Here is a 24,078-nt window from a genome sequence, read left to right as displayed (position 1 = left end):
ACTATAATATAATTAAGGTTTAATTGCAATTTTAGTAATTTATTTTTATTGATTTGTAAAATTGATTCCCTTATTTTAAAATTTAATAATTTTTACCCGTCTCTTAAAATTTTTAATTAAAAAAAAAAGATAATTTAACATATTTTAAATAAAGTGATATATGTAGTATTATCCAAAAACATTAATTATTTTTATGTTATTGATTAAATTATGAAAATGAATAATTTCATAAGTTAAAATTGAAGTTTTTAAAAGATTTTATTGAAACCTAGTACATTAGTGTAGAACTCAATCTAAAATTACCACTAGAGTAACAAATCTTTGTTATGACTTGTAAAATAGTATTATAGATGTTTGTTAAATATTTGGGCCCCTAACAAATGCTATCCAAGATCCGCATTGGAAGCAAGCAAATACAAGTCACATCTCAAACACAACTACATAAGAATAGTCGAGTGAACCGGTTAAGGCACAATTTTTAGTTGACCAATAGTCGTGACTAATATGATTTAGATTTTAATGACCATTCTACATATATACAACACAATTATGTTTTACACCCACATCAATCAATCAAAATCTATCTTTACTTGTAATTTATTTTTATTTTATACACATTTATATTTTACTTAGTTCATAGTTAATAGATATTTATCATTACCTAACTTGATACTCTTTAAAGTATTTAAAGTATTTAAGGAATTCATTATTGATGGACAAAGTTGTTTTAGCGGCTTAATCGCCTTAAATAAAAGGAATCGGTTATTGAGAGTTTTTAGCAATTTTTCTGTTAATTTTCAAGTTTTAAAACAAAATTTCGCATACCCAAAGAGATCTTAAACTAATTTTTTTGGACAAAATTAGCAAAACAAAATATACTTTTCATTGTTTAAATTGATGCGATGGACATTAATTTTTACCAATTCATTTTGTTATCCACTTTTAATTAAAAGGTAAATAAAATATTGATTTGAACCTAATTTGACTATGTCTTTTATATACTAAACAAACACATAATATGATAGTCATATTCGATATATTATTTATGTCATCTTGTCTATCAATTGGATTCATGTTATTTGAACCAAGAAAATTCCGAAAATATTGCCATAATTTATTGGTGTTGTAGCTCAATTTTATCCAACTAATAGAAAACATTTTTAAAAAAAAGAGTTATAATTTTGCAAGTTTTGTTATCGATTTAAATTTGAGATTTGAAATAAAATAAAAAATGGAATTTTGTTTTAACGAATTAGTTCACTTGTAGCCATGGGCAATTACAAGTCTAATTAGTTTTATAGTAGCATATTTTAATAAATAAAAATTCCTGTTAATAAAAGAATATGTAAAAAAAAAAAAGTGAAGGTTAGAGAGAAAGAATACCTATGAATTAAAAAACTTTGTACATAAAAAAAAAATAAAAAAAAGGAAAAAAACCTTAAACATTAAATTCAGTAAGTTGAATCAAAATTTATCAAAGAACCTCAAGACTTATCTTCACTCTCGTGACATTGTTCTCTTCAGGTACCGTAACACCCTAAACCCTAAAATAATATATAATAATTTATACAAAAATATTTAACTTTAATTTGCAGCAGATAAAAAAATATGTTTTTAGTTCTAAAAAGATACAAACATTAAATGTCATTCTAACTACACACAATATAGTTTATAAAACATCATTCGAAGTACCATTACAAAAAATACTAAATATATCATAATAAAAGAACATCATCCTCTATTTGCCCCGAGTCTTAACTTAAGCCTTTTTATATAGTATAATATATAAAAATAGGCGTGAGATCTTAATCTTAGCAAGTTCTATAAAATGCAAAGGACATTTTGAAATATTTATGTTTCGATGAATTTGTTTATCATAATAAGTTTTATTGAATTCTTAAAATCAATATTTTTCCATAAATTATGGACAGTTTATCCCAATTCTCTCAAACTGGGCAACCAAGATAATTGTGATAATTTTCCTCATGCAAGGTAGGTCTTTACAACAATCTGCGTCCCAATTGCTCTTCCCTTATTGATGTTTCATTATTGAAGCACCCTCGTATCCCACCGTAACATTTTCAATCAAAAAAATGCACATCATTACATTATGTTTATGAAATATTATTCATTATCAATCAAAATTTCTAATTAATTGACAATCTTTAACATAATTACTTAAAATAGTACATAAATGTTAGTTCTATGTTAGAGGGAAGCCCTAGTTAGAGGGAAGTATCGGTTAAAGGATGTTTAAGACAAGGAGAAGTCTCAATAGTAGGTAATTCAAGACACATAGAAGTTTTAGTTAGAGAGAGGTTCCATTTGGAGTGAGTTATAGTTAGAAGGAATTCCACTTAGAGGAAATTCCAGTTGGAATCAAATTGGGATGTTCAGAGGGAAGTTTGAAACAGAATCAACAAAGATTGTTTAGAGAAATTTCTAGATAGAACCTGAAGGTGCAAACAAGAGAAGGGGATTAAATTGTGTTTGCTAAAGTTGATAAACTTAGACTCAATTACTTTTTTTTGAAATCCTAAGTTCAACAATGTCAGTTTTTCAGATTTGCATTTTCTATTTTAAAATCAATAATATCAATTTTCAGAGTTGCATTATCTGTCTTAAGTTCAGTAACATCAGGTTTTAGATTTGCATTCTCTATTTTAATTTCAGTAATATCATTTTTTAGATTTGCATTTTCTGTTTTAAATTCAGCACTTCGATTCTTTAAAGAGTTAACTTTTTCAGTTAGATTTGTATTTTCCTTCCAAAGTGTTTTCAGTTTTAAAGACAATTTGTGATTATTATTTACAAAATCATTTATAGTAGTAATTAAATCAGATCAAATAAATTCAGAAAATGCCTCAATTTCTTCATCGGTTGATTTACTTATAGAGTCAAAATCTGTGTTGGATCCAGATTTAGAGTTGGTAGGAGCCATTAGAGCCAAATATGCTTGCTCTTCATCATCTTCTATCTTGAACAACTCATACTTTATGTCTAAGAGGTTGGCCTTTGTTTCTTAAACTTGCTTGCTTCCTTTATAGGTCAGAATCAGACTATCATAAATACTCTTTGATGTCTCTTTGTTGGTGCACTTGTCAAACTCCTTTAAAGTGAGTGCATTTATCATGAATGTTCTGGATTTTTTATGCATCTTGTATATCTTCTTTTGATCAACATTCATCTCCTTTCTTGGAATTTCAATACCATCAATATTCTTTGGAGCAATATAACCATCTTCCACCATGTCCTAAAGTTCAGGATCTTGTGAAATAAAGCAACTTCTCAACCTGTTCTTCCAATACTCAATGTTATCCATCAAACAAAGGTGGTCTGTTGATGTTTCCTCCGACAGCTTCTTCATTGAATCTAGACATATTGAACCCTTGGATCTTTTCTCAAACACTGTAAAATGCTCAGCCTTGAGACCGAGCTTTAATGCCAACTGAAAGTGCAAACACGAGAATGGGGGTTGAATTGTGTTTGCTAAAGTTGTTAACTTTTTGATAATTTGATGAAGGTTGGTTGATTTTTATGAATTACTTAGATAAGAAGCAATCAGATTCAGAAGCAGCAAACAACAAAAGCATAAATAGTTTAACACATAGCTTTATCTTGGTTCACCATTTACTTGGCTATATACAGTCCCTTTATTTATAAGGTTTTAATCCACTAATTGAAATACATTGAATTACAAAGCACCTGACCCTCCAAGTCGGTCTTTCCAAACAACATGACAACCCCAGACTTTTGAGGAACTAACCACCTAGACCCTACAAGTTAAGTCTTCTCCTAACAACCTGACAACCCCAGATTGAAGAAGGAACTAAACCACTATCAGATTAGGTACATAAGATTGTAACTTGAGTAGTTTCTTCTAACAAAGATAATAATAATAATAATAATAATAATAATAATAATAACTCTCACACTCTAAGAAAGGAACACTCGAAAAAAATTTCTATTTTGAACAAGTGTTTCTCTCCGTGAACTCTAAAATAAATTGAGAACTTTGAGTGTTTATAGTGATAATTTGGGCTTCAATTTAGTCATTGTTTAATTCTGAATTGTATCTTGTTCAGATTGAGTTTGTAAATTCTTCAAATTGATTTTATTTCTATTGTGTAGATTGAGTTTGTAAATTGTTCAAATAAACTCTTCTTCAATTTATGATCAAATCTTCGTCAAATCTTTATTAAATGTTGATCAAATATTCTTCAAATCTTCATTAAATGTTGATCAAATTTTCTTCAAATCTTCATTAAATGTTGATCAAATTTTCTTCAAACCTTCATGAAATATTGATTAAATATTCTTCAAATCTTCATTAAATATAGATCAAATATTCTTCAAATTTCATTAAATGTTGATCAAATATTCCTCAAATCTTCATTAAATGTTGATCAAATATTCTTCAAATCTTCATTAGATGTTGATCAAATATTCTTCAAATCTTCATTAAATATTGACCATATCTTCTTTTCAACTTGGTCAAAGATTTTCTTCAATTATAAATATGAATCAAATCTTATTTTAGATTTTCATCAATTATAATTTTGAATCGAATCTTATTTTAGATTTTCTTTAATTACATGAATCTTCTTTCGTAATCTTTGAAGTCAAATATATTGTTTTCATAAAATACTTTTGTTAACATCAAAATTCTAAATGTAAAACTAACTTGATTCCAACAAAACCAACATAGAGAGAAAGTACTAGACATAATCAACATAGAATGTTTAAAGGAATTTTTAGATAGAATTAACATAAAGTGTTTCGAGGAAGTTTTAGACATAATTAACATAGAATGTTCAAATATTAGCTACAACAGTTAACACCAAAGAGTCCACTAATATTCAACACTAAATCTTTGACTTCAATAGCAAACATAATTAACATAACATACATATAAAATGAATGAATTCTCAAAAATTTAAATTGAGATACAAACAATACCTACAGATAAAATATTTCAATTTCCCTCATTCTATATTTTAAAACCCCCATTGTTTCAAGACCCCAAAAAGAAAATCTTAAATTGAACAAGATGTTGAAATCAGCCCTAGAACCCACATGCAATATGATAAATCAGTTATACTATAAAAAGAAATCACACAATTTGACAAGGAAGAATTCCTCCTAGCTCATATTACTTTTGCCTCTACTTTGATGGATTGAATATGAAATTCCTAAATTTGATCTTTATCTTATTTTGGTGGTTCTTTGGGGTGCAGATGATACTAAAAATGAAGGAAACACACATGCGTCATTTCAGATTGAAAAGAAGGAAACTCGGAAGATTGTTGCGATGAAGGGAGTTTTTTGAGGTAGGAGAAAAAGAAGATGGTGCACGATGAACAATAATAGAATGAGAGAATAAGTTTTAGTGTTGGAGGTTTGATATTTCAGTGTCCTGATCTAAGACATGCAAGGAGTTGCAGATGAAGGGGCTTTTGGTTCCTCCAGTTCTTTAGGAAAGAATAAAAAAATGCAGACAACAATTAATCATAATTCACCGTCAATCTAATAATATATATGTATAGTCCATTTGTCACTTGAAGAATTTCATCACTATTCGAAGAGTTAACACTATTCTTGTGGGTATATCGTGGTTACCACTCCATCTATATTAAATATAATTTTTAAGCAACAACTAATCATAATTCACTATCAATTATTATTATTATTATTATTATTATTATTATTATTATTATTATTATTGTTGTTGTTGTTATATCTTGTATTAATTTTTTATATTTAAATAATTATTATTAATTTAATATAATATCTTTTTAATATTTCATACTAACTCAATCCTTAATTATAAGCATGATAAAAAAAAAAATTCCTAAATATAATTCCCTTTTAAATTTATTAGATGCATTTATTATCATTTTCCAAACATAAATGTAATTAATACTACTTACTTATCATGGAATATGCAAAATCAGTATTAGGTCACAAACGACTTTTTAGTCATTTTCTTTACAAACCAAATAAATTAATGACATTACCAAACACTCTTAATAAGAGTAAAACTTGCAATAGAGATTTATATCTAGGTACGGAATAAATATACTCTAAACATAATCGATTTATTGTTCTTAAGGGGTTAACTAGTTTTTATTACTAATCACGAGGTATAGTAAATTACTAGTGTACAAGAAATATATTCTCAATTTAAACCTTAAATTTTTTTTGTAAAAACATAAACTTTATGTACAGTAAGATTCAATACAATGTAATATAAAAACATACTATTATATCACATGGTGTACCATTCATGTGAATAGAAAATACCATGATACAAAGTTCATTTTCTAAATATCAAAAATTGAATATTGTTATTTCTTAATACAGTTTTCTTAGTTTCATTTCCATGCACTATCGATCATATGAATGATTTTATAAGTAGTTATCAAGAAAGTCAAACTTTATTAATTATCTATCAATTGTGATTGATTGATAGTAGATAAATATTTTACATTGACAATATATAAATTAAATTATTTTTATTATATTATTGTTATTTTATCTTGTATTATTTTTTTATTTTTAAATCATAATTGTATTATTAATATAATATCTTTTTGTTATTTCATGTATTCGAAATAGAATGGATTTAGTTTTTTTAGAAGGGTTAATTAATTCTTATTACTTAGCATAAGGTATAGTAAATGGTTGGTGTACAATATATGTGAATGTTGTAAATCTCTGATACCAAATTTAATTCTTAATTGTAAAACACTTGTTTTTTATGAAGACAAAGACCAAGGAACGTGATCAAGTTGCAAGATAAAAAATAAGTCAAATCATCGAAGTCAACTATGGTAAAACATATTAGAAGATATATAATGTAAAGGTATATGATGCACTCTAATATTCTTATATTTCAAATGCACATGAGAACATTTTATTTTACCATATGCATCAAAAGGATTTTCAAATTCATAAATGCATAAACAATGTTTGAAAATAAAGTTTTTGACAAAATACAATGTTGTATTCGAATACAACATGTTGTAGCTGAATACATGTGATAAGTTAGTAGCTAAAACTGAACATATGTATTTGACTACGAGATGGTATAGCCGAATACAAGTGCTAAGTCAGTTGGTTTGGTACGGCTCATTTTAATTGATCCATCATTTTAAGAAATTTATCAAAAAAAGTCTAAAATAAACTTGATTTGTTTTTTATTACTGTAGATTAATCATATTATTAAAATAAATACATAAATTAGAATGACAATGTATATTAAATACTAATGAAAAAAAAATATATATATATATATATATATATATATATATATATATATATATATATATATATTCGACTACGAGATGGTGGAGTCGAATACAAGTGCTAAGTCAGTAGATAAGACTGCACATTTGTATTCGACTACAACCAGGTGTAGTCGAATACAACAACAAGTCAATGGCAAAATTCACTTAGTTGTATTGGAATACAAGGTTTAGTATTCGAATATGATGTTGAAGTCTTAAATGAAAACTGAACGTTACAGAGGTGTATTTGACTACAACAAGCTGCAGTCGAATACAACTATGAAACACTGCAACTTTTCAACTATGGAATCGTTTTGTATCATTGCATTTGTTCATCAAACCTCTAGGAACGATGGCCACTAATTTGAAATGGTGTCTATGAAGTATAAATACCTCATAACTTCAATTTAAACGCAACCAATCCCATTACCTAACTTTAAACAACTTTGAACAATTTTCTAAAATATTCTCAAAGTTATTTTTTTTCTTCATATTTCAAGTACTTGCAATACATTTTCATATCATTGAAAAAGGTTCTCTAATATACTTGAAATAATATTGGATTGATATCATTGTACAACTATTATACTCTTATTCTTAGTCAAGAACATTTTGCTGAAAAATCATTGAAGTGATTATATGATTTGTAAAGAAAGTGGTGTACTTTCTTCAAGTAGTCTAATCTAAGATAATGGTGTACTATCTTAGGAAGTGTGTTAGAAGTTTGCAGTAGAGATCCTAGGGTGGGATTTGTACATATTCTAACAATAGTGGAAAAACCTCTTATGGTGTGCAAGAAGACTGGATGTACCCTTGGTCATAAGGGGAACTAGGATAATATTGTTGTGTTCGTTATTTTTCTGCCATTTACTTTTTGTCAAACACTATCATAATCAGAAAAATCAATCACTAAATCTCTGAAAACAAGAACATTTCTGAACACCTAATTCACCCTACTCCCTTAGGTGCACCCCTGTTCTTACAATTGGTATCAGAGCAGGTTCCCATAATTTGCTCCTCGATCCTTATTCATGGATTCTGCACAACCAATTTTTAGAAATGATGGTGGTAGCTATAAACCATGATGCTTCGTTGGAGAACACTATGACTTTTGAAAGATATGCATGCAGACATATCTTGAGGCACAAGAAGATGATATCTGGGATGCAGTAGAAAATGGTCCCTATGTTCCAAAAACAGTCATCGACAATAAAGAAGAAACAAAAATTAAAGCCTCATGGACAAATGATGACAAGAAGAAAGTGTTGTTTGATAAGAAGGCCAAAAATATGTTACAATCAGCACTCAAAATGGATGAATTCTTTCGTGTGTCACATTGCAAAACGACTAAAGAAATCTATGATACCCTTGAAGTAACTCATGAAGGAACTATTGAGGTAAAACGTTCTAAACTCAATACATTATCTCAAGAATATGAATTATTTCGAATGCAGCCTGAGGAATCTATTCTGGACTTACTGAAAAGATTTTCTCATCTGACCAACCACTTGTCGGAACTTGGGAAAATCTTCACTAGTGATGAATTGAACCTCAAAGTGTTAAGATCATTAACTAAGGCTTGGCAACCAAAAGTAACAACAATTTATAAAAAGAAAAGCCTATCAAAGATGTTTCTTTCTGAATTTTTCAGGAAAACTTCAAGAACATGAAATCGAACTTGGAATGTTAGAAAAGAATAAACACCAAGAAAAGAAGACCAAGAAAATTGTCTTGAAAGCAGAATCCAAAAAACAAATCAATGATGAGAATTCAGATGGAGATGAAAATATTATCTTCCTCGTAAAGAAATTTGGTATGTTCCTTAAAAACGATACAACTTTTAAAAAGAAAAGTTTCAGAAAGACGAATGTTTCCACTTCAAGCCAAAACATCACTTGCTTTGAGTGTGGGAAGCAAGGACACATAAAGGCAGAATGTCCAAACACTATAAAGAATTGAAAAAGGCATATATATCATGGGAGGACAATGAAGTTAGTTCATCTTCGGATTCAGAAAGTGACGAATGTTCAAATGTTGCCTTGATGGCATCACATCAATCTAACGAAGAAGAAGAGGTTAGTAACAAAGACTCTCCTCATCATCGTGAGACAAATAGTGAATTAATTATTGAATACAATGATGCTCAAAATGCAATTAAAGAACTACTTATGGAATATAAAAATCTATTCAAAATAGTGTCAACTCAAAAGAAACAAATTTCATCTCTTCAAGAGAAAATTGACACTATGGAAAAAGATTCTGAAAAATTAAAATAGAATTTTACATGCAATAAGTGTGATTCTTTCAAAATTGTCCAATTAAATAGAGTAATTGAAAGATATGAAAAAAGGACAAGTTAGATTGGAAAAAATTTTAAATATGCAAAGATATTCAAATAACAAGAGTGGTCTTGGTTACTCAAAATTTGATAAACCAAGTATAAATAAAACCATCTTTGTGAAAGCAAGTGATTAATCCAAAGAGGAAGTTATAATTATCCAAAGAGATCATCATTATAAGGAGAAAATTATTCAAAAGAAATCTCATATACATACATATAGAAGTAAATATACTCCTACTTGCTTTTATTGTGGTCTAAAGGGTCAAACACCTAATGATTGTCATGTTAGAAATTTTGGTGTTTCAAATGGGCATTATGTGTGGGTCGAGAAAAGTATTAATCCTCAATGAGCCAAAGCACTTTGGATACCTAACAAATCATGATCTTATTTTTTTAGGTATGCAAACAAAGTACCTCTAATATGTGGTACTTGGATAGTGGATGCTCAAAACACATGACCGATGACAAAACAAAATTTTCAGGTCTAACTCTTGAATCAAAAGGTTATGTGATCTATGGAGATAACAACAAGGGAAAAATTTAGCCATTGGAAAAGTTGGTGCAGCCCCATCTCCTTCAATTGAAGATGTTATATATGTTGAGGGATTAAAGCATAATCTTATTAGCATTAGCCAGATTTGCGACAAAGGTTATAAAATAGCTTTCAACAAAGAATAATGCATTATCCGAGATGAAGTATCAAATGAAATTCAGTTTGTTGGTAAGTGTTTTAAAAACATTTTATACTTAACCTTGATGATTTATCCTTAAAATTGAAATGTCTTATGGTAAGTGACAACAATGATGCATGGCTATGGCATAAAAGATTTGCACATATCCATATGGATCATTTAAATAAATTAGTCAAGCATGACCTTATTGTAGGCTTACCAAAGATGAAATTTATAAAGGATAAATTATGTGATGCTTGTCAGAAGGGTAAGAAAACTAAGGTTTCCTTTAAACTCAACCTCAACACCACTTTAATTGATACTTATGGACTTATTTGGTCCATCAAGAACTAAAAGTCTTAGTGGATATTCATATGGACTAGTAATTATTGATGATTACTCAAGGTTCACTTGGACTTTATTTTTGGCAAATAAAAATGAAGCTTTTAAAGCACTTAAAAATCATGCCAAACTAGTTGAAAATAAACAAGCAACAAAAATTGTATCAATAAGAAGTGATCATGGAGGAGAATTTCAAAATGACTCTTTTGTAGAATTTTGTGAAGAAAATTGAATCTTCCATAACTTTTCTGCACCAAGAACACCTCAACAAAATAGGGTTGCTTAAAGAAATAATAGATCATTGGTAGAACTTGCAAGGACCATGCTAAGCGACTCCAGTTTACCAAAATATTTTTGGGCAGATGTTGCAAGTATAACTTGTTATGTATCCAACCGATTTATAATTCGACCAATATTAAAGACGACTCCATATGAACTCTATAAAGGTAGAAAACCTAATATTTCTCACTTTCACATATTTGGATGTAAGTGTTTTGTGCTGAATAATGGTAATGATAACCTTAGAAAATTCGAGGAGAAAGCTGATGAAAGTATATGTATTGGTAATTCATTATCTAGTAAAGCTTTTAGAATTTTCAATAAGAGAACTTTGTTAGTCGAAGAATATATGCATGTATCATTTGATGAAACTAACCCTTCGAAAGAGGAAAAAGTTATCTCCTATGATGATGATGATTTTATAAGTGATAATACAAGCAAATACTATCAAGCTGATCAATTAACTCAAGAGAATGAAGTCAGCATTAAGCCGCAAGAACAGAATCATAATCTTCCTAAGGAATGGAAAACCCATAGAGATCACCATATTGACAACATTATAGGTGATATCAATAAATGAGTTACAACAAGGCTCAAACTCCAAGATGCTTGCTTAAATATGGAATTTGTTTCTCAAATAGAACCCTCCAAGATTGGTGAAGCACTTAAAGATGATCAATGGATACTTTTCATGCAAGAAGAACTAAACCAATTTGAAAGAAGCAAAGTATAGGAACTTGTCCCTAATCTTGGAAATAAAAACACCATTGGTACCAAATGGGTTTTGAAAAATAAACTAGACGAAAATGGTATAGTTGTTCGAAACAAGGCAAGGTTGGTTGCCCAAGGATACAATCAAGAAGAATGGATTGACTTTGATGAAATATTTGCTCTAGTAGCAAGGTTAGAAGCAATTCGGTTATTACTTGCTTATGCTTGTTCTATGAATTTTGAATTATTTCAAATAGATGTCAAGAGCACTTTTCTCAATGGCTACATTAATGAAGAAGTATATGTCAAATAACCACCCGGCTTTGAAGACTTCAAGAATCCTTCACATATTTTCAAATTAAAGAAAGCTCTTTATGGTTTGAAACAAGCTCCAAGAGCTTGGTATGATAGGCTAAGTAACTTCTTATGTGAACGGGGGTTTGAAAAGGGTAAAGTTGATAAGACATTATTCATTAAAAGAACTAATAATCACACTTTATTGGTTCAAATCTACGTTGATGATATCATATTTGGATCAACCAATAATGAAAGACATGAAGAATTCTCATTCATGATGCAAGGAGAATTTGAAATGTCTATGATGCAAAAGTTAAATTATTTTCTTGGACTCCACATCAAGCAACTCAAGAATGGCATCTTCATAAATCAAGCAAAGTATTGCAAGAAATTGTTAAAAAGGTTTGAGATGGAAAACACCAAAGAAAGTGAAACTCCTATGGGCTCTAGAATCTATGTATATAAAGACGAATCTGATATTTCAATAGACATATCAAAATATCGAGGTATGATTAGGTCTCTTTTATATCTAACGACCAACCGACCAAATATTACATTTAGTGTTTGTTTGTGTGCAAGATTTCAGGCAGATCCTAAAGAATCACATCTTGTAGCAGTAAAACGAATTATAAAATATTTGAAAGGAACAACCAATGTTGGCTTAGGTATCCAAAAGGTAGCATATGCAGTATAGCTGGTTACTTCTGATTCTAACTATGCAGGATGTAAAACGGATCAATAAAGCACAACCAACACTTATATGACTATGGACAACAGATCAATAAAGCACAACTGACACTTATATGAGTGGCCATAAGCACTACTGAAGCTATAACAATAGGAAGTTGTTGTGCACAAATTATATGGCTCAAGCAACAATTATATGACTATGGACGTGATCTCTGATGCATCCCACTAAGAGGTGACAATAACAGTGCAATCAATATCTCAAAGAACTCAATCATGCACTCTCGAACTAAACACATTGATATACGTCATCATTTATGTGAATCATGTGCTCAAAGGAAATATTGAAGTAACATTTGTGGATATGCACAATCAACTAGCACACATATTCACAAAGCCACTACCTAAAGACTCATTCTACAAGATACGAAGAGAAATTGGTACTTTAAATAAAAACTATCTCTAATGCAAGGTATTTATACTTTGTAAGTCATTTCTCTTCAAGATCTAAAATCTTCACTTGATATGTTGATAAAATTGATTCTTTGATTTTTATGTGTTTTGTAAATGTGAATATGTGCTTTACATGTTGTCTTTTTAGTGAAAATTTTGTTTTAAAATAAAATTTTGATATTGTAACCGAATACACATTATATCTACTCGAATAAACCTTTCCATAAAATCATGTACTCGAATACAACTCATGTGTAGTCAAATACACGTTTCTAGAACAATTTGTATTCGAATACAACTAGTGTATAGTCGAATACAGATTCACGATTTTCCCCAATATATAAGCTTTTTATGTTTTTTAGGTTACTTTCTACATTTTAGTAATCGAATACAACTGTATCCGCTTATCTTTTCTTCAAAAGAAAAAAAATTCATTCTCTCTTACTTGCAACAAGTTACCCAACTACATTACATCTAAGATCACTCTTAACTTACAACTATCATTTCAAAATCAAATTTCTCAAACCCGAAAACTCCATTTTTCCCAAACTCCTAAAATCTTCACTATCACCACGAATGCTCCTTAAAGAGGATCAAGAACCAAGCATGCTTCAGTGGGTCCTTCCAAAAGGAGGGCTAGAACCGATAATATGGTCGATTTGTCTCGTTTGCTTCACTCGTCGGAAGAAATCGACCGGCTCCGCACATACTACTCTGACAAAAGGATCACCACTGTTATGTATGGTACTCTTGATTCCTTTTATGCTTTTAAGTTCCCTGAGTTACTTAGGGCACAACATTTAGAGGAATTTATTGGTTATAACGGTCCTATTTATCTTGACTTGGTTAGTGTATTTTATTGTAATCTCAAGAAAGAAGGGTCTAAGTTAATATCTCATGCTAAAGGCATAATCATTGAGTTAGATACTCCAACTATTGGTGAAATATTGCAACTTCCATTTAAGGGTGAGAAATTTAGGCCATGAAATTTATGTGAGTGAAAAAAAGTCACAAAATATAATGCTTATGTCTCATTGTGTCGGTTTGACAAGGACACCGTAGAATGAAAAAGGACACAAGCTGGTTCAGAATTTACTAGGCAACGGTACGGAGTTGAAAATCTAACCATTGACGACAGACTCCTGCATTATTTTCTGAGTTATATTTTGGTTCCTAAGGCTGTAAATTACTCTCAGATATCTGAATTTGAGCTTTAGATTATGTTTTTCATGTTTGAAGGATGTCCACTCAACTTGTCATATTTTGTCCACTCTATCATATTTGCCTCAAAAGATGCTATTGGTTTACCTTACGCAAAGGAAGTCATTAGAATCTTGGATTACTTTAAAATAGATTTTTTTTGGAGAAGTAATGTATTAACCATTCAAGGATAATCTACTTGATTTAAGTGTGCTTCTAAGTATGAAGATAATGTGGAATGCACAGCTTCAGGCATATATCCATAAAAGAGATATTGGCCAATCTTCTACTACTGCCAAAGAGGAAGAAGACACAGAAGAAACAGCATCTGATGATGATCATGTTTCTAACCGCATGGTCATGCACAAACTCAACTTCTTACAAACATTCATCACTACCCAATTTCAGAACATGGACAACTCCATCAACACACGCTTTCAAACCATGGAAACCACTATTTCCCAAAACCACGAAACATTATTGCATGAACTAAATGGGTTATTCGTCAAAATCGACCACCTTCACCTCCCACCAGATGATGACATGTAGATCGACACTGGAAATGTATTTGATGTAGTTTGTTTGTCTTTTTAATATTTTATGTTGTTTTCATTGAAACTATTTGCCTATGTTCTTCTATTGTGATGTAATATTTAAACATGATTCCGTTTTAATTATGTGATTTTTTTTTTGTTTACCTTGAGTGATGCTTTCCCTATAAAAGTATTTGTTTGATTGAATTGTATTTTATATTTTTTTTCCTTCTTTTTGATCATGTCAAAAGGGAGAGAAAATTTGGTATGTTGTTGTTGTTAAAACCTTCTGTAGGTCTTCAAAATGTTTACAATATGATGGCATGAACTCAAGTTCAACGGGGAGTACGCATGAACTACGTGGGACAAAATTTTAAAACATTCAAACGCATTGAAGTCTAATCAAACAACAAGATTTTGTCATAATCAAAAAGGGGGAGAATGTAAAACACTTATATTTTTTAGGAAGACAAAGACCAAGAAACGTGATCAAGTTGCAAGCTCAAAAAGAAGTCAAATAATCGAAGTCAGCTATTGTCAAACATTTTAGTAGATATATAATGTAAAGGTACATGATGAAATCTAATATTCTTATATTTTAAATGCACATGAGAACATTTTATTTTAGCATATGCATCAAAAGGATTTTCAAAGTGTCAAAAATGCACAAACAATGTTTCAAAATAAAGTTTTTGACAAAATACAATGTTGTATTCGAATACAACATGTTGTAGCCAAATATAGGTGATAAGTCAGTAGCTAAAATTGAACATCTGTATTCGACTACGATATGGAGTAGCCGAATATAAGTGCTAAGTCAGTAGCAAAAACTGAACATCTGAATTTGGCTACGAGATGGTGTAGTCAAATACAAGTGCTAAGTCAGTAGCTAAGACTGCACATTTGTATTCGACTACAACCTGGTGTAGTCGAATACAACAACAAGTCAGTTGCAAAATTCACTTAGTTGTATTTGAATACAAGGTTTCGTATTCGAATACGATGTTCAAATTTTAAATAAAAACTGAACTTTACAGAGGTGTATTCGACTACACAAAGTTGTATCCAAATACAACTGCAAAATAATGCAATTTTTCAATTCTAAAATGGTTCTGGATCATTGCATTTGTTCATCAAACCTCTAAGAACGATGGCCACTGATCTGAAGTGATGTTTATGGAGAATAAATACCTCATAACTTCAGTTTAAACGCAATATTCTCAAATACTTCGAATAACTTTGAAATAATATTCTCAAATACTTTGAACAACTTTGAAATAAATATCTCATAACTTTGAACAACTTTGAACAATTTTCTGAAATATTCTCAAAGTTATTTTTTTTCTTCATATTTCAAGTATTTGCAATACATTTTCATATCATTGAGAAAGGTTCTCTAGTATACTTGAAATAATATTGGATTGATATCATTGTACAATTATTATACTTTTATTCTTAGTCAAAAATATTTTGCTGAAAAATCATTGAAGTGATTATGGTTTGTAAAGAAAGTGGTGTACTTTCTTCAAGTAGTCAAATCTAGGATAGTGGTGTGCTATCATAGGAAGTGTATTAGAAGTTTGTAGCAGAGATCATGGGTGAGACTTGTACATATTCTAACAATAGTGGAAAAATCTCTTGTGGTGTGTAAAAGGACTTGATGCACCCTTGGTCATAAGGGGAATCAGGATACTATTGTTGTGTTCGTTATTTTCTCTCATTTCATTTTTGTCATACACTATCATATTTCAAGTACTTGCAATAAATTTTCATATTTAGTCATATCGTAAAATATTAAAAACTTTATTCATCAAATATAATATATTTAATTTACTTCATAATAAACGATAAATTAAGAAAACTTAATGTATAATCACATAATGATATCAATTATTTAAAAAACAATTTTTATTAACACACACTATGCAATATGATTTTATATTTAATGGATGATTGCAATTATAATTAGCGTTACTTCTTTGAAAAACAATTATATTTAGAGTTTTAAACAATTATCATTAGGATGTTTTGTAGTATGTGGAGCGAGGAATTCTCATCCTAAATGTCTACATGTAAAACAATGGTTACGTTGTCTAATTTTAGTGTTTGTACATAGTTAAAAGAACCAAAATAACAACAAATAGTGCTCAACAAAACGAACTTTTGTACGGAGATGCATATGTGTTGGAAAATATCAATTAATTATCTATAATAAAACTTTAGAAGATTCAAAATAGTTAATTCATATGCAAGCAATAAAACTAAAATAGTCACGACCAGCTATTTCCGGCACAACCAAACTTGTGTTTGTGGATGCGTATAAGTTGGAAAACACAAGTTAAAACTAAGGATACAACTTTACGAGAATTAAAATAGTTAAATTATTTATATTAAACAACCTAAACAATTTACTATATGACGAGGTAAGGCGTTAGTGCCGCTATATATAAAGCTTATCAAACCCATTTGTGAAACACTCATCACCACATATATCAATATTGATCATAAAAAATAAATAAGATCATGAAGATCTTTAATCTCTTTTGCATCATCCTCACATTTGGTATTCTTGGAAATGTTGTTTCAAGTGTTGATTCTCTCCCATATGAAGCTATCTTCAACTTTGGTGACTCTATAAGTGATACTGGGAATGCTATGGCTTTCCATCGTGACCATCCCATGCCTAGCGATAGTCCTTATGGCTCAACATACTTCAAACATCCAGCTGGGCGTTTGTCGAACGGACGACTTATCATAGACTTTATAGGTATTTTTACTCAAACATGCTTTATCTATTTAAGTTGTTTACATGATTCAAAATAAAAAAAAAAATAACATTGGCTCATTTTTTATCTATAATTCACTTAATTGTGGTCATTTAAATTGTAGCGGAGGCATATGGACTACCATTTTTGCCAGCAGTAAAAAATCTTACCAAAGACCAAGACATCAAGAAAGGAGTGAATTTTGCAGTTGCTGGTTCCACTGCACTTGAAGAAGAGTTTTTCACAAATCGTGGAGTTAGGGTACCAGCGACAAATAACTCATTAAATGTTCAACTTGGATGGTTTAAGGAGCTAAAATCATCCCTTTGTAAAAACAAAGAAGGTTTTACTAAAACTCCTTGATTATTAGTAGTATTTTTTATAACTATCACAACTCATTGATTAATGTATTTGTGTTAAATAAATTATGTTTTCTCAATATTTTTAACATAATTGTTGTTCCACTATGTAACAGATTGTGATGTCTACTTCAAAAAATCATTATTTCTTGTTGGAGAGATAGGTGGAAATGATATTATTCAGTATGCTTTCGATCAGAAAACTATTGCAGAAATTCAAGAAATTATCCCCATCATAGTAGAAGCAATTACAAATACTACCTCTGTATGTTATGTCAAATTTAAGTATTTGAATGATTAATCCAATTATTAGAAATTAGATTTCATTAAAGATATAATTGAATGAATCATGGACGTGAATACATATAACAATTATTTTGTTTTATTTTCTTTCCATTTCTTAGGCGTTAATTGAAGAAGGAGCGATTGAGCTTGTGGTTCCTGGGAACTTTCCAATAGGTTGTAATGCTGCTTTTTTGACAATGGTTGATAGTAAGAAGAAAGAAGACTTTGATGAATTTGGGTGCTTGATAGCTTACAATAATTTAGTTGAATACTTTAACGAGCAACTCAAAAATGCCATAAAGACATTACAACAAAAGAATTCTCAAGCTAAAATAATATATTTTGACTACTACAATGATGCCAAACGTTTATATCAAGCACCACAACAATATGGTGTGTGTTGTTCTTACTTTCTTTAACCGAAAATAATAATTTGCCATTTTTTTGTTAAATTCATTTAAACTTTCACTTTGTCTTATGTACATTGCAGGCTTTACTTCCGATAAAAATGAGATTTTGAAAGCATGTTGTGGACTAGATGGGCCATACAATGTCAATTTTAATATTCCATGTGGAGGGCCAGGTGCGAAAGTTTGTTCAGACACCTCAAAACTAATAAATTGGGATGGAGCTCACTTAACTGAAGCTGCATATAGGATGATAGCAAAGGGATTAGTTGAAGGCCCTTTTGCAATTCCTTCTCTTCAAACTCCACCTTTCAAGATAGCTTAGAAATGAGAATGTTGGAAGAAAAGAATATTTAATGAATTCAAAATAGGAGAAGAATTTATCTATGTAAAAAAGAACTCCAAGTTTATTCCATAAATAAAATTCAAAGTTATTTTCTATCTTCAGTTACCTAAAAAAAAGTCTATATAAGCAACAAGAATATTAACGGATCTAATTAACTCTGTCGCAATATGTATATATACATTCGAACATTTAGTAACAAATTCTATTAACTTCTACAAACTACTTGAGATGCAAATAAGGGTCTTTATTAGGCGATCCACTAAATTATGCAATTTGCTTGTAGCATTTAAAACAACCTTGACTTGAATTTAAATTGAGCAGCTTATATTTAGACCTCTGAATGCTAGTGTGTAGGGTTTGAAGATTAATTACATCATATCTTCGTACCCCTTTTTCATATCATTAGTCGTGTCAATGATATCATGCTCACGATTAGCTAATTATCGATGCCCTTCATTCCCTCCAACTCCAACCATATGGTCTTCTAGTCTTAAGCTTCTGAAAGGATCGACTCTAAATATAATTAATTTCAAGAACCCATCTTTGATCCACAAACACCACATTGTTAGTAAAAAAAAAAAATCAAACTAGACAATTAACTAGAACAATTGATTGAAAACCTAAAACACTGTTTAATGCTCCAAAACAAAGCCAAAAACATGGTTTGGGAAACATTTGCTAGTGCAAGTGTAAACTGTCTAAACAAGGAGTAATATAAAATCATTCCACGGGGATTGATTATGTTCTAAAGGTCAATAATTTCCTAATTTAAATTAGTTTGTTTGAATGAATAGTGGAACATATTTTATTGAGAAATTAAAAGTAAATTCATAATCAAATAATAGAATAAAAGTGAGAGAATATTTCCCTAAAAGTTAAGTGGGTAAATGGTTGTTAAGAATGCAAATCGGTTAATAAATATATTTATATGTGTGATAATATCGCAACATGTTATAGCATTCACGTGACCAAAATGATGTATAGGGTGTTCCAATAATTGTCTTCAGGATTTTCATTGGACTAATACTATTCATAGGTTCATGCTTCAAATTCAATCATGCTCCATTTAAGATAGTTGTGAACTTAAGTATTATTGCTAGCAATTTAAATCAACCATATTTTCATACATTTGACTAAATCTATATTAAACTAATCATTTTCTCTTTTCCAAGTTCAAAAGATTAAGAAATAAAACTTAAGTGATCAAGTTACGGTTTACAAATATCATTAAATTAGCTTGTTTAAAAGGAAGTTAAACACAATATATTAACTTCATTAAAAAGAATAGAAACTACAACGACAGATAAAACATATTATGCTCCGCCTTCCAAAATACAAAACCCTTTTTCTTCACCCGAATAATAGTCTATGCCTCCTTTTCAAAAGTTGCCAATTTATACGGGATGCACTTTCTCTTACTTTTAGGCATGTTGTCGTATTTGCCACAAAGAGACCTTGTCCCAATATATTAATGGTTGGGACAACTGGCATAAGCTTTATGTGTGTCCTTCACATGATTGGAGTCTCTAACGATTAACGAATTAACATAGCTGATCTTGGGGGCACACAAATTTGCTTGATACTTGAATGCACCAATAATGTTTCCTTGTGTTACATCATTATGAAGCATTTTTCCAAGACTTGGGTAATTCCAAATACCCACAAAATCAATAACACCAAATATTGCAATACTCATTATCATGTATCAAGAAAAGGATAATAAAGACATACATCATAGTGTTTCATAGACAATCTAGTAGGTTCTAATAAGATACAAACATTAAATGTCATTCTAACTACACACAATATAGTTTACAAAACATCATTCGAAGTACCATTACACAAAATACTAAGTATATCATAATTACAAAACATCATCCTCTATTTTCCCCGAGTCCGAACTCAAGTCATTTTATCTAGTATAATATATAAAAATAGGTGTGTGCATAGTTGGTCCTCGTAATTTATGCGCATAATTGATTTTCAAAAATTTAGGTCACGACAATTGATTTAGTTGCAGTTTTGATCCTCCCACTTGCCAAGTTGCGTAATTGGTCCTCGTATTTTAAAATTCGACAGGTTTTGTCCCTCCTTCAAATTTTTTAACTAAAAAATATTGAGGTTAAATATGATACAATGATATAGAATGATTAATACCCTTGAAATTTCAATAAAAATCCTATAAAAAGTTTGGTTTCAACTTTTGAAATTATCGTATTTTCTAATTTAGTTAATAACATATAAATAATATATATCTAGAAGACTCTACATTATGAGATCGTAAGTCACATTATTAAAATATATAACATTACAAATTTTTAGTTAAAATATATAAATAAGAGACCAAAACTGACGTACTTTAAAATAGATGACCAATTCTGCAAATTAGTGATAATAAATAGACAAAAATTATAACTAAGTTTAATTTATTTTGATGATAACATATCTTACGAGAACAACTTATCTTTTGATATTTATTTAAATGTGGAAATCATGTAATCTCAAATATTTGATTATCATCTAATCACATTAATCACATTGTCTGTTAGGCATGGTTGTAATACAACGCCTCTAGTACTATACAAACACATATTTTGATTATGATTATGTATATTATACTGATTAGACATTATCTAGTTTTAGAGTATTGCCTCTCATCAAGAGTGTATTCATTACACAAGAGAAATGAATGTCAACACATTAAATATTATATTTAATGTGTGAGGTATATTTGAGCACCAATATATCTATTTCGAATCAAACAAATTCCGTACAAGTCAGTCCGAAAATGCCACCATCTGTTCGTATAAAAGCAATTAAGTTTTCTGGGCAACTTGTTATATCATACACAATTTTTTTCTTAAAAGGATATAAAAAGCAATATCCAATACTGAAGAGACTATTGATTGTAAATTCACTGTGTATATATTAATTGATCCGTTGTCGCATACGGGTCAAACACATGAGTCATTTTGCAATAACTTTTGATTATATTATTCGAATTAAGAGTCAATAAAATTAATAAAAAAGGAATTTTCGAATTCAGTTTTAAACCTATCATAGATTTTATCAACAGATTTAATTTCTAAATCGTGACTTTATTCCTAGTTGACTATAGAATTGAATAGACAAGTGCAATCAACCCTCTCTAAATTCTGTTTCTTTGACTGAATTACGTATCATAGTAACTGATGTATTACAGTTAACGATCAATCTTAGAAAAACTACAATTTAGTTAATGTAGAAATTGAATTCTGTCAAACTAATTTTATCAATCATATTGAGATTCGAATTAAACAATCAGAATAACAATATAATCGAATAAAAAGAAATAGAATCATAACGTGAAATTAACATTATAAAATAAATCTCAAGATCTTAATAAAATTCTGAAATAGCGAATTAGTTTGAGAAATTTATTCTTCCATGAAAATAAGAAAAACTCTATATCTCTTTTCTCAGTCCGAAAAATGTGTCTCAAAAAAAAAATATGGTACTAGTACTCGTTTTAAGCTTTAAAACAAGTGGTTTGCTACTTAAAATTATTGCAAAAAGCTCAAATCACGTAATCTGCAATTTAGACCCAGTAAAGTTCAGCATTGGGTTTTTGTTCCAACATAAAAGTTGTAGCTCTAATTTTTAGCTTTCCAACGCCTTCTCCCATGTGTCAATCCGATATCCAAATCTCAAGTTATGGCCTACAGGGCGAGCATGGGTCAATATGTAAATAATAAAATTAAAATTCAAGTTCGACCCAAAGTTTAAAAAAAAAAACTAAAAAATTAATTTAAACATAAATAGCTTTTAAAATATCACAGTAAAAAGGTAGAAACATGTTCACAAATGCATTGATCACTAACTCTTAAGAATTTGTTATGCATTTTCTACATCAAATATCATAAGACTCAAAAATAAATGTTTTTTGTACAGAAATTTTTTTCATCACTTGTTTTGTACTTAATATTTGAACCATCTCTTTTGAGAGTAATCTTGTAACTTCGAATTCTATTTGAAGCTTGTATTATATACACAAGGGCTTTACTATAATATGTAGCACTTCCGAAGATTGAAGCAGAATCAGGTTGATAGAAGTATATTCAAGTGGTTGTAAATCTCATTTAAGTTTAACACAACTTAAATTGCATTTTCTTGTGTTTTCACTGTGTTCAAGTATAAATACATTTCGAAAATTAAGAATTGAGAATCCTTAAAAATCTTACATTGTAGGGTAAGATTTTTCATCACTAAAAAGTCTAACAAAATGCTAAAAAAGTTCATTTTAAAAAATAATCGACCGAATTTTGAAGAAAAAAAAATTATTTGTAAGTGGTAAAGAAAATCTTAATAGAATCCTAGTAAAATTATATTATATAGTTAAAAAAAAATTAGATTGTCCTAATTTTATATTACGAGACAATAGCATGTGGCCCTAGGAAAGAAAAGGAAGACAAAGAATCAAAGATGTTGAAACTAGAAACCAAAGTATTTTCTCGTATAAATATGAAAAATAATAAATAAACCAAAATGGTTTGAATTTAATAAAAAAAATTAATCTCAACTTTAAATTTAAAATAAATATATTTTAATTAATTTTTTTTTATAAAAATAAATAATCATATTAAAATTTGAAGCAAGATTTTGCATAAATTTAGTATAATATCAATATTTGTAGTGATTTATATTATATGTATGTAAGATATGAATGTATTAATTTTTGTGGTGTATTGAATAGGTGTCAAAACCCAGTTATCATTAGAGAAATAGTAAGAAAATGGTCTAAAATATTTGAACAATATAATTATTTGTAAATTATTCATTCTCATTTCTTGTATTTAATTAATATACTATATTAAAAAATATCAATTATTTTTCAAAAATATGTTAATTATTTCCGTGATAAAAGTACGTATAATGTTATTTTTTGAAATTGACTTTCTAGTCTCTCTCGTAAAAGTTATTCTCAATTTACTCTCTTACTTATCAAAACTACTTCCTTTATTATTCTCTAAGAGAAGCAAAAATATATATATATATATATATATATATATATATATATATATATATTAAATATAACTTAACAAATATCTCAAAATATCTAGATATTTGTTAAATT

General features: G+C 29.2%; 2 protein-coding genes across 2 annotated transcripts; both read left to right on the top strand.

Moving 5' to 3' along the window:
• The first annotated feature begins 8,413 nt into the window (after window positions 1-8,413).
• Window positions 8,414-8,959, top strand: LOC140918698 (uncharacterized). Its single transcript, XM_073363488.1, has one exon. The coding sequence runs from the start codon at window positions 8,414-8,416 to the stop codon at window positions 8,957-8,959; it is 546 nt and encodes a 181-aa protein (XP_073219589.1).
• Window positions 8,960-17,237: 8,278 nt separating this feature from the next.
• Window positions 17,238-19,066, top strand: LOC101490001 (GDSL esterase/lipase At5g45910-like). Its single transcript, XM_004509548.4, has 5 exons — window positions 17,238-17,570; window positions 17,693-17,911; window positions 18,044-18,192; window positions 18,332-18,605; window positions 18,703-19,066. The coding sequence occupies exons 1-5, from the start codon at window positions 17,327-17,329 to the stop codon at window positions 18,942-18,944; spliced, it is 1,128 nt and encodes a 375-aa protein (XP_004509605.1). The 5' UTR covers window positions 17,238-17,326; the 3' UTR covers window positions 18,945-19,066.
• The last annotated feature ends 5,012 nt before the right edge of the window (window positions 19,067-24,078 follow it).

The sequence above is a fragment of the Cicer arietinum genome, chromosome 7 (genome assembly GCF_000331145.2).
Source record: "Cicer arietinum cultivar CDC Frontier isolate Library 1 chromosome 7, Cicar.CDCFrontier_v2.0, whole genome shotgun sequence".
NCBI classification, from domain to species: Eukaryota; Viridiplantae; Streptophyta; class Magnoliopsida; order Fabales; family Fabaceae; genus Cicer; species Cicer arietinum.
The sequence above is the reverse complement of the archived record's forward strand: the minus strand, read 5'-3'. Positions and strand labels throughout refer to the sequence as shown.